The 12,178-nt window shown below is 47.2% G+C and overlaps 1 protein-coding gene across 1 annotated transcript; it reads right to left on the bottom strand.

The window, feature by feature from the left end:
• Nucleotides 1–655: 655 nt before the first annotated feature.
• On the bottom strand, nt 656–1,221 carry LOC129152302 (histone H4). The gene has a single exon (XM_054749380.2). The coding sequence runs from the start codon at nt 965–967 to the stop codon at nt 656–658; it is 312 nt and encodes a 103-aa protein (XP_054605355.2). The 5' UTR covers nt 968–1,221.
• Between the last annotated feature and the right edge of the window lie 10,957 nt (nt 1,222–12,178).

Genomic DNA, 12,178 nt, shown 5'->3' with positions numbered 1-12,178 from the left:
CTGAGCAAATTACGTAAAGCTAAATTAGAACTTCTTGGAATTATTGACAAAAAGACACAATTTTTAGCACAAAGACTACGAATAGAAAACTTTGAACATAGTAATAAATCAGGTAAATTTTTAGCTAGCCAGTTAAAAATTAATAAAGAGAAAACTACCATATCTGCTGTTAAAGACTCAACCGGGAATATAGTTTATGACCCTGAAAGCATAAACTACACGTTTAGAGACTTTTACCAAACGTTTTACTCACCACAGATAAACCCATCAGATAATGAGATCAACGAGTTCCTTGACAGGATAACACTTCCTAAATCATCAGACAGCCAAGCTAGTCGTGGACTCACCACTAACATCAGCTGAGCTCCAGGAAGCCCTTAAATCCATGACTAGATGCAGAAAAGGCTTTTGATAGAGTTAACTGGAAGTTCTTATTTGCAACTTTACATAAATTTGGTTTTGGGAACTTCTTCATAAACTGGCTACAAACATTATACAGTTCACCAACAGCACGTGTCAGGACAAACAACCAAATATCAGCTAGCTTCTGTCTTCAGAGGGGGACCAGGCAGGGATGCCCACTCTCCCCTCACTGTTTGCTATTTTTATCGAACCACTAGCGGCAGGAATTAAGCTAACAACAAATATTAATGGTTTAACCTCCGAAGCCGTACAGAGTGTGTCCCTGCCTCTTCAGAGCGTACACTACATCCATGGCAGTTACAGTCTTCCTCTTGGCATGCTCGGTGTAGGTGACTGCATCATGGATGACGTTCTCCAGAAACACCTTGAGCACCCCGCGGGTCTCCTCATAGATGAGACCAGAGATACGTTTGACTCCACCACGGCGAGCCAGACGGCGGATGGCAGGCTTGGTGATACCCTGGATGTTATCACGGAGAACCTTACGATGACGCTTGGCGCCTCCTTTTCCGAGTCCCTTGCCTCCCTTGCCTCTTCCAGACATGGCTATAAGAGTTGTAGTTTATCGAATGGTTGTAGTTTATTCTCCTCCTTGAACCGTCACCTTATCGTGGTGGAGGAGTTTGAGTGCCCTAATGATCCTAGGAGCTATGTTGTCTGGGGCACTTAGTGCCCCTGGTAGGGTCTCCCATGACAAATTGGTCTTAGGTGAAGGGTGAGACAAAGAACGGTTCGAAGGATCTTTCATGGTGGTTAAAACGAAGAGTCGGAGTACCCGGCCCGGAGGGTTACCGGGGTCCCACCCTGGAGCCAGGCCTGGGGTTGGGGCCCGTGAGCGAGCGCCTGGTGGCCGGGCTTTCGCCCATGGGGCCCGGCCGGGCCCAGCCCGAACCGGATACATGGGCTCATCCAACTGTGGACCCACCACCCGCAGGAGGAACATGAAGGGTCCGGTGCAATGCGAATCGGGTGGCAGACCAAGGCGGGAGCCTTGGCGGTCCAATCCCCGGACAAGAAAACTAGTTTTTGGGACATGGAACGTCACCTCGCTGGCGGGGAAGGAGCCGGAGCTTGTGGCAGAGGTTGAGCGGTACCGGCTAGATATAGTCGGACTCACCTCGACACATTGCATTGGCTCTGGAACCCGAGACCTGGAGAGGGGTTGGACACTCTACTTTGCTGGAGTTGCTCCGGGTGAGAGGCGGAGGGCTGGGGTGTGCTTTTTGTTAGCCCCGAGACTCTCTGCCTGTGTTGGGGTTTACCCCGGGGGACAAGAGGGTAGCTTCCTTGCGCCTTCGGGTCGGGGAACGGGTCCTGACTGTTGTTTGTGCTTATGGGCCAAATATCAGTTCAGAGTACCCACCCTTTTTGGAGTCCCTGGGACGAGTGCTAGATAGTGCTCCATCAGGGGACTCCATTGTCCTGCTGGGGGACTTCAATGCTCACGTGGGCAATGACAGCTTGACCTGGAGGGGTGTGATTGGGAGGAACGGCCCACCTAATCTGAACTCGAGCGGTGTTTTGTTATTGGACTTCTGTGCAAGCCGCAGTTTGGCCATAACGAACACCATGTTCGAACATAAGGATGCCCACCGGTACACTTGGTACCAGGGCAGCCTAGGTCACAGGTCGATGATAGATTTTGTAGTCGTATCATCTGACCTGCGGCCGTATGTTTTGGACACCCGAGTGAAGAGAGGGGCGGAGCTGTCAACTGATCACCACCTGGTGGTGAGTTGGATCAGATGGCAAGGGAACATGCCGCGTAGACCTGGCAGACCCAAACGCATAGTGAGGATCTGCTGGGAACGCCTGGCAGAAGAACCTGTCAAGACGGTCTTCAACTCCCACCTCCGGCAGAGCTTTGACCACGTCCCGAGAGCAGTGGGGGACATTGAGTCCGAGTGGGCCTTGTTCCACTCTGCGATTGTCGAGGCGGCTGTTGCTAGCTGTGGTCGTAAGGTGGCCGGTGCCAGTCGTGGTGGCAACCCCCGTACCCGCTGGTGGACACCAGAGGTTCGGGGAGCCGTCAGGCTGAATAAGGAGGCCTACAGGGCGTGGCTGGTCTGTGGGTCTCCGGAGGCAGCAGACAGGTACCGGATAGCCAAGCGGGGTGCAGCAGTGGCAGTTGCCGAGGCAAAATCTCGGGCGTGGGAGGAGTTTGGTGAGGCCATGGAGAAAGACTATCGATCGACTCCAAAGAGGTTCTGGCAAACTGTCCGGCGCCTCAGGAGAGGAAGGCAGCAACTCGCTCACACTGTTTACAGTGGGGATGGGGAGCTGCTGACGTCAACTGAGGCTATAGTCGGACGGTGGAAGGAATACTTTGAGGAGCTCCTCAATCCCACCAATGCGCATTCCGAGGAGGAACCAGAGCTGGGAGGCCTGGGGATGGACTGTCCGATCTTGGGGGCAGAAGTTGCTGAGGTAGTCAAACAACTACACAGCGGCGGAGCCCCGGGGGCGGATGAGGTTCGTCCTGGGTATCTCAAGGCTATGGATGTTGTAGGGCTGTCATGGTTGACACGTCTCTACAACATTGCGTGGTCATCGGGGGCAGTTCCTAGGGAGTGGCAGACCGGGGTGGTGGTCCCCATCTTTAAGAAGGGTGACCTGAGGGTGTGTTCCAACTATAGGGGGATCACACTCCTCAGCCTCCCTGGAAAGGTCTACTCCAAGGTACTGGAGAGGAGGGTCCGATCGATAGTTGAATCTCAGATAGAGGAGGAGCAATGTGGTTTTCGTCCTGGCCGTGGAACTGTGGACCAGCTCTATACCCTTGCAAGGGTGATGGAGGGGGCATGGGAGTTTGCCCAACCAATCCACATGTGCTTTGTGGATTTGGAGAAGGCTTATGACCGTGTCCCCAGGGACACCCTGTGGGGGACGCTCCAGGAGTATGGGGTGGGTGGTTTTCTTTTAAGGGCCATTCAGTCCCTTTACCAGAGGAGCGTGAGTTTGGTCCGCATAGCCGGTAGTAAGTCGGACCTGTTCGCAGTGAGGGTTGGACTCCGCCAGGGCTGCCCTTTGTCACCGGTTCTGTTCATCACTTTTATGGACAGAATTTCTAGACGCAGCCGTGGTGTGGAGTGTGTCGAGTTTGGTGGCAGGAGAATCTCGTCTCTGCTTTTTGCGGATGATGTGGTCCTCCTAGCTTCATCCAGCTCTGACCTTCAGCTCTTGCTGGGTAGGTTCGCAGCCGAATGTGAAGCGGCTGGGATGAGGATCAGCACCTCCAAATCTGAGATCATGGTTCTCGACCGGAAAAGGGTGGCTTGCCACCTCAGGGTCGGGGGAGAGGTCCTACCTCAAGTGGAGGAGTTTAAGTATCTCGGGGTCTTGTTCACGAGTGAGGGTAGGAGGGATCGGGAGATCGACAGGCGGATTGGTTCGGCGTCTGCAGTGATGCGGACGCTGAGCCGATCTGTCATGGGGAAGAGGGAGCTGAGCCAGAAAGCCAGGCTCTCGATTTACCGGTCGATCTACGTCCCAATCCTCACCTATGGTCATGAGCTTTGGGTAATGACCGAAAGAACGAGATCGCGGATACAAGCGGCCGAAATGAGTTTCCTCTGTAGGGTGGCCGGGCTCAGCCTTAGAGATAGGGTGAGGAGCTCGGACATTCGGGAGGGACTCGGAGTAGAACCGCTGCTCCTCCGGATCGAAAGGAGCCAGTTGAGGTGGTTTGGGCATCTGGTCAGGATGCCTCCTGGACGCCTCCCCGGGGAGGTGTTTCGGGCATGTCCTAACGGCAGAAGGCCCCCGGGTCGACCCAGGACACGTTGGAGAGGTTACATCTCCAATCTGGTCCGGGAACGCCTTGGGGTCCTGCCGGAGGAGCTGGTGGACAAGGCCGGGGAGAGGACGGCCTGGAGCTCCCTAGTTGGGATGCTGCCCCCGCGACCCGGACCCGGATAAGCGGAGGAAGACGACGACGACGACAACAAATATTAAAGGGATAGAGTGTAAGAAAATAGAACATAAGATCAGTCTTTATGCAGATGATGTTTTACTGTTTCTCCAGAATTCTCAATCCTCTCTCTCCCATTGAATAGAACTGATAAACTCTTTTTCAAGAGTTTCAGATTACTCTATAAACTGGTTAAAATCCACAGTTCTACCAATTAATTTCTCTTTTGTCAATTTGCTTAATACACAATTGGAGTCAGGGAATATCATACCTGGGAATTAATGTCTCTCCCAAGCTGGCAGATCTAACCAAACTAAACTACATCCCACTTTTGAAGAAAGTGGAAGATGATCTTGCAAGATGGAAATCCTTACCATATCACTCACGGGGAGGGTTGCTACAATTAAAATTATGGTCTTACCCAGAATAAATTACTTATTCTCAATGATCCCAAACAAACCACCAGCTGACTGGTTTAAATCTCTGGACTCCTCAATTACTAAATTCCTTTGGCAGGATAAACCTCCACAAATTAGCTTAAAAATTCTTCAGAAAACCAAAGACAGAGGAGGACTGGATTTACCCAACTTTATTATTATTTCTTAGCCAACAGGCTGCAATATAAACCAAGATGGTTGCAAGATAACCCACTAGGTGAGTCCTGGTTAGATATAGAACAGACACTTTGCAATATGATAGAGCTTTCAGACTTACCATTCATTAGCTCAAGCATAAGAAAACATGAAAGCTTCAAAAGTATTAGTATCAGCACCTCTTTGACAGCATGGTGGGAGTATCTAAAAATGACAGAGTCTTCACTAGTACCATGCAGACGCACACCTATCTGGAATAATCCTGACATTTTGCAAAATAACCAAATGATGAACCTTCCGGACTGGAAAAATAAAGGAATCCTATACCTGGAACACATATATGAAGGATTGGACTTCATCCCATTTAATCAAATAGTCTCCCAATTTGGAATGGATAAGAATAGCTTTTTAGAATATCACCAAATTAAATCTGTAGTCAAACAAAAATTTCAGCTCAATAAAATAGAATTACAAACACCACCAAGGGTATTTGAATTCTCTAATCTCAAACCCCCCAAACTACTGTCTAAAGTATATAAGGCACTGTCCAAAATAGACGATAAAATTAAAATCCCTATTGAAAAATGGGAGGTAGATCTATCAGTTAGCTTTGACCAGAACTTCTGGTCCCAAACTTGTTTAAAACTTTTAAAATGATCAGACACCCCAATTTACAATTAATTCAGTAAAAAATTCTACACAGAGTACACTATACAGGTCATCGGATGTTCAAGATGGGGTTTGTATCATCTGACACATGTACACACTGCACAAACAACATTCCTGACAATTACATTCATGCACTGTGGTCCTGTCCACCTGTCTAGGGATTTTGGGGTAGAGTATGTGAGGATCTGTCAAAATGTCTGAAATGTCATATCCCAACTGCCACCTCTCTTTGTTTACTGAGAAACCTGGATGATGTTCCGAACATCTTTGGTTCACGTGATTCTGACTGCCATATGCATCGCTAAGAAAACTATCCACTTGAATTGGAAAAATAGAGAAACTCTCTGCATTTACCAGTATAGAAATCTTTTGTTAGATCATATTACACTTTGAACATCTTAGGTGTGTTCTTGCTGTGTCTTTGTAAATCCATGCTTTCGTTCTTTTTTAAACACAGAAACAGTTTTGTTTACCTGTTTGTAGCTACGGTTTCGCCGACAGCTGCCGGCTTCTTCAGGCTGACGCTGATGGTGGCGCGTCACTTCCTTCTCCGTTTATCTGCGGGCAGCCGTAACAGAACATTGCTTAAGAGAAAACCATATAATGGACTGGGACAGCACACGGATCATAACCACTGAACAACAAAAATACAAAAGATGGATCAAGGAAGCAATAGAGATAAGGAGACGTGGATGTGGGACCATGAACAGGGACGACGGAGTTTACACGCTGGACCACGCATGGGACTGCATCATCAGAGAGGGGAGAGCGGGCAGTAGAGGGCGACAACGTCCTCTGCTGCCCGCAGATAAACGGAGAAGGAAGTGACGCGCCACCATCAGCGTCAGCCTGAAGAAGCCGGCAGCTGTCGGCGAAACCGTAGCTACAAACAGGTAAACAAAACTGTTTCTGTGTTTAAAAAAGAACGAAAGCATGGGCATATTACACTTGATTTAGCCTCTGCTTCCACTTCAAATCAATCTCTCTGGGCTCCTTTGATCGGTTCCATCACATAGCGATGATGGGGGACCATTGATATTGTCCTGCGGGATGATGTGGGTGGGAGGGGGGTGGGGGGGTGGAGGGTCTGAGTTTGGAGTATCCGGATGTTCCCTGGAGGTGGGTTTCACTGGGGGTGTCTGGGACTGGAGGTGCTTGGGTTGCCTCGGGGGTGGACTACTGATGGTTGTGAGTAGGGCCCCTTGGAGGTCTTGGCGGCGGCCATGGGTCACTGCCTGGCAGCTGCATTGCCCCATGGCGGGTCTGGGTGGGGGCTCGGGGTGTGGGGGTGGCCGGCCCAGTGTGGGGATCTGGGCGGAGCCTTGGGGGTCGGGTCCTGACATATATGCTGCCGGGAAGAAGGCAGGCACATGCAGCAGTGCCTGGTCCGGGTTCAGGGGCCTCGGGTAGACCGTGGCTCCTCTGCTGTCCCATCACAGGGGAGGGGGAGGTCCAGGAGGGGGAGGACCCAACCTTACCTGGATGTCCTATGTCTTATATATTCTGGAAGTTGTGCAAATGCAGGGATGGGCATAGATATTCTGCTGGGGTGGCGCTGGGCTGGTGCCCTCGGACTCCGTGAGGCTCTGCAATGCTGCTGCTTTGGGCCCTGGCAGGATGGGCTGGGGTCTCCATGCCCTGGGTGGCAATTTGACAACGGAGGTGCCTATTGGGGCCAGTGGGGGAGCTGGCTCCCTGGAGGGCTAAGCCCAACCAGCCATTCCTCCCCATCCCCGCATATTTTTCTCCTCCTGTGCCCTCACATCATCACACAAACATGCACATAGGACCTTGGGGGGTGGACAAGTCAGGGAGTGCAGGAATGGACCCCATTTCCGCATTCCTGTGGCAACCTACCCCCCAATTTTATTTGAACCTTATACACTTCCACTGAAGACATTGCACACAAACACATACTTAGGGCTTTGGGAGTGAGCACATTCAACGGCACTTGGCAGGGGGATTTCCCTGCCTCATCCCGAGTGCCGGTGCCCACTTCCAATTTAAAACTGCACTTAGACACCGAGGGCTGTGGGTGCAAGTGGGGTGGTGCGGTGGCATCAGCTGGCATAGGCCAGACAATGCCCGCACTGCCTGCTCACCACAGCCATAGAATACACCTCATCAACACACAACACTATATTGGAGCAGGTGGAGGGAGACTAGGGGTCTTAGCACACCTCTGTTGTTGCTTGGCTTCCTGGGGCTGGAGGCTAGGAGGAAGATCTGGCCATCTGGTTGGGGTCTGGGATGGTGGGTTGCTGTGCTCAGCGTTGGGCAGGGGAGTCTGCTCATCAGCACCCCAGCAGAAAGGGTCAAACTCTGGTAACCGGTGATGGTTGTACCCAATGTGCAGCAGTACCGGGACCAGAGTGAATAGGGTGTGTGTGGGGAGCATGAGTTGGTGTCCGGCATGCATTTTTGTAAGTCTTTGGTTGTATGTGCATGCGTGAGCATGAGGGAGGGAGTGTGTGACTGTGTTTGTGTACGACTGTATATGTCAGGTGTGGCCTTTGACTCCTACCTTCTCCTGGGACTTCTTTTGATGATATAGATCTTCGTCTCCCCTCCCCCTGCCACACCTGGTGTGGAGTGTGCTGCCTTGGTCTGCCTGAGTGTTCGTGGCTCCCGGGTCAGGGGGTTTAAGATATTTGGAGTCTGCCTGATCAATCCCGGTGGCTGCCTGGTGGGGTCTGGGTCCCTGGGCTCTGCAGGGTCCCTGGCGGGGGTGGTTGCCCCTGGGTCCCGAGTCGCTGGGTCCAGGGCTCGGCCGGCTAGGGGGTGGGAGGCTGAGGGCGGGCCTGTGGGCTTGCCGCTGATATCTCCCGGGACTCTGCCGGCTGCTGGTTGTGGCCGCCTGGGGCGATCCTCTGTGCCTCTCAAGGGGGGCGGGGGCCTTTCTGGTTACAGTATCCTTGGGGTTCCTGTGTTCTGGGGCAGCGCCTGGATCTCTAGGACTTGGAGCTCCCCCCGTCTCCTACACATCTTTGGGGGGCGGATCTGTGGCCCCTCACACTCTCTATTGGACGCGCCTATAGAGAAACCTTACATAAACAAGCGCGTGTACACATACAGGTGCTCACATGGTGCTCTCAAAAGTATGGGCTTGGGCACGTTCAACACATGTCTTAAGGCTATGGTGGGCACTTAATGCACTAAGATTTATTATCGTGTGATTGTTCAGTTAAACAATGTTGATTTTACATTTCATCATCAGGTTGACGCAGGGATGGCTTGCTCCTGATGTATTGTTGTGTGTCCTATTTTTTTCTATTCTTTCTCTTTCTGCAGGTCTAGAAGCAGACTCTTGTTAATTATTGTTTATTTTTGTGACCCCCCCCCCCCCCCATCTCCCCACCTTTTGTTTTTTCTTTTCTCTTTCACCTCTGACTCCGTGTCTGGTCGGAATTACAAAGCATTCAAAAACAATAACAATAAAGTTTTAAGTATCAGGCGTGACATTAAAAGCAGACGCTTTGATGCTCCACCTGAGAGTAAATCTGTAAGGCTTGTTACCAGCATTCAGACATCAATTCTGTTTGCTTCACAGCCAGACAGGACACGGTTTAAAGAAAAAAAATAAAAAATAAAAAAAAGAACACATATTTTACTGTCATCAACCATAATCATCTTAATCATTATTATACCCAAAGCATACATTCATTTCATGTAATTAAAATACCTTTATACTGAACCAAGTGATCATTCATGATGATTTTCATAAAAGTAATAAAATCAAATATATTTAATTAATATTATCATTTAATTATTATCATCCTGAATTTGAAGTGTCCTTCTCCTGGGATGGAACAGCAGCCGATAGGTAATATGATATTGAGCAGACATCATGGCTCCTTGGTTAATCTGTGGATTTAAAAGTACTGTTTGACCCAGCTTGACCCAGCTGGGTAAATGTGACCTTTGCCACAAATTAGAGAACCTTGCTGACGCTACACCGGCAAGCATTGCGCCAACCCGATGTTAAAATTTGACCTCACATAACGTGAAAAAACACCCATCCCAAGGAACTTGCAGTTAATAGTTCACGTCAGCAAGGGGCAGAGTCATGCAACACAGTGTGCATAAAACAACAGAACAACCCAAAACAACTAACCAAGCAACAAAAAAACATAATCCGTGTAAAGAAAATTGAAAATAAACACAAAAAGTGTTTTACATCATCTAGGAGTAACAGGAGAAACTGTAGTAAAAGAACTGAAAGTAAAAATTGTAACCCAATGAAACCAAAAAGAATCAACCCATCAGGGAAAAAGGGTGAGCTTGTCAGCATCCCCAAGCTCATATCAAAAATAAAAATAGCATAGACTCTATCTGTTTGCCCTCATTATGCCAGAAACATTCACCTCTAGTGACTTCATAATTTAACCTCTTCGCTTCTAACACTGGAATTAACTAACAACAAACCCAATCCTAATTGGAAAAATAAAATTTCAACTCCACATAGGTTCAGTAAGGTAAGGTTACTTCAGAGTACATCAACAATATGCAATGTCACTCAAATATGCTGCTCAAATAATGTGTAAAATTTGTCAACAAGAGACAAATACTGCTAAATTAAAGCTCCATAAGTGAAATTGAACAACAGATTTATTTAGGGAAAATAAAACTCATCTGTCACATAGAGACAGTGAATGATCAAAAGTAAAACAACTGATGGCGTTCTTAGATACACACAACCCTAAAGGTGTTTGAAAAGACAATAATTGTTTCAGGAAGGGAAAAGATGTATTAAACAAAATAAATAATTCATAATTTACAAAGGTGTACTTCGTATAAAATGGATATACTATGGGAAACAAAGAAATGCACGAGGAAGAACCCTAATTAGTTTAAAGGTCAATCAGAGGAGTATAACTAAGTGTGATTATGCACAACTAAAGCATTTATACTCACAAAACAACAAGAAATAAACAAAAATAAAAGACTGACAAACGTAAAAACTACTAGATGCATATGCAATCAGGTGATTCTCAGAACAATGTGACCATCAAGGAACATCTGTCAGGTCAACATCTGTCTTTTAGGCCAAGTGTCATCTTATAATACTTGTCCTAAACAATGATAAAGTCAAGGGCGAGAGCTGTCTAATGAGCTGCTGCTCTGTCCTTGTTGAATTAAGAAGGTGATAAGAAAGTGGATCTGATTAGGTCCAAAGCAGGGTCAAGGTAAAGAATTAGCATAAACAACAGAAAGTATTCACTAACCTACACAAGAGGAGTTCAATATGAATTACATAAACAATTAATTTGGAAACAAAATAGATTGGCTAACACAAGTTAGAGGTATTTACATAACAAAGCCCATGGTAACTTAAAAATCCATCTAGCTACAATAAATAGTGTTTTGGAAGATATTGGGTAATCTCTAATGATATTGATATAATGATTGTATTTAAGAATCTGCTCAAGGGAGCGAACCAAGTCATTCATAGATGATAATTTAAAAGGGCATAATCAGTACTCATGAAAGTCTAGGACATCACACATTATCCCTTATGTCCTAATGATGAGGTAAGTCAGAATAAAAAAAAACCATTTATCATCACTCCTAAATTTGACATTTCAATACTGGTCACTTAATCTTCTGTCAGGGGTCACACACTGTTTAACGTTATCTTGTTTCTTCTCATAATCAAGTTTTTTATTGGTATTTAACAGACGCACAAGCGTCAGATAGTTCACATGTTGTCATGGGGAACCAGCTAATCAGCTTACTCGGAGAAGTGTCAGGTCACACTCTGTGTGTGTGGATAGGTCAGCGCAGCTAGCAGACACCAGCTGTCTCCCGTTGTGTTGGGTTCAGATAAGGAAACAGTGAGGTCCGGCATGGCACTGAGAATCGGCCTTATCCCACTCAGTCACATTGAAAGAAAAAAACAATTGAATTTACTAGGAAGCAGTCGAACCACTCAGCTAAATGACATTCCTCAGCTAAATCCTATTTATAAATAAATCTAGGTGTGTATCAAAGATTTTTAAACTTTATCATGTTTTATGAAGTCCAAGTTATGAGATGTAGGTAATTTCATACCGTCTGCTCCTGAAAAAAGGAAATATTGAGTCATTGGCTAAATTTACACGATTCAAATTTAAATATATGTGTTCAGCAATGAATGTGTTCATTAAGTTGTGCAAAATCTACCAACATGTAAATGTTTCAGTCTGAAACTGCATAATTTATTTCTCCCAATTCTAAAGTGAGCAAGGTCGGCCGAGCCGATTTATCTCTACTCTTATCCCTACTGGCTCTGAAAGCATGAGCCGATGTTGATGTTTACATTCCAAAGTGGGCAGAGAACCTCAAATCAACTGTCCAACTGCTTCACACTTAGTTTCAAGTGTGCAAACTCCGTTTTTAATTTAAAGCTTTTACTTTTTTGTTTTATATTTTCATTCAGCAGTTATTTCCCAAAGCCTTTCTGATTTCTGCTTCAGCCTCTTGGCTGATAGAATATTGTCTTACTTGAGTCCAAGGTCTGTTATAAAATGTATGTTTTCTGATACGACCTTGCCATTTAACACAGACACAGAGGAACGTGAAATTCTGTGTCAAAGCATTTAAA

This window comes from Nothobranchius furzeri, chromosome 16 (assembly GCF_043380555.1).
Source record: "Nothobranchius furzeri strain GRZ-AD chromosome 16, NfurGRZ-RIMD1, whole genome shotgun sequence".
NCBI classification, from domain to species: Eukaryota; Metazoa; Chordata; class Actinopteri; order Cyprinodontiformes; family Nothobranchiidae; genus Nothobranchius; species Nothobranchius furzeri.
Note: the sequence above shows the minus strand (reverse complement) of the source record. Positions and strands in the feature narration are given on the sequence as shown.

Coding starts and splice junctions, on each gene's coding strand:
- LOC129152302 (XM_054749380.2), bottom strand. CDS start 967: ATGTCTGGAAGAGGCAAGGGAGGCAAGGGACTCGGAAAAGGAGGCGCC.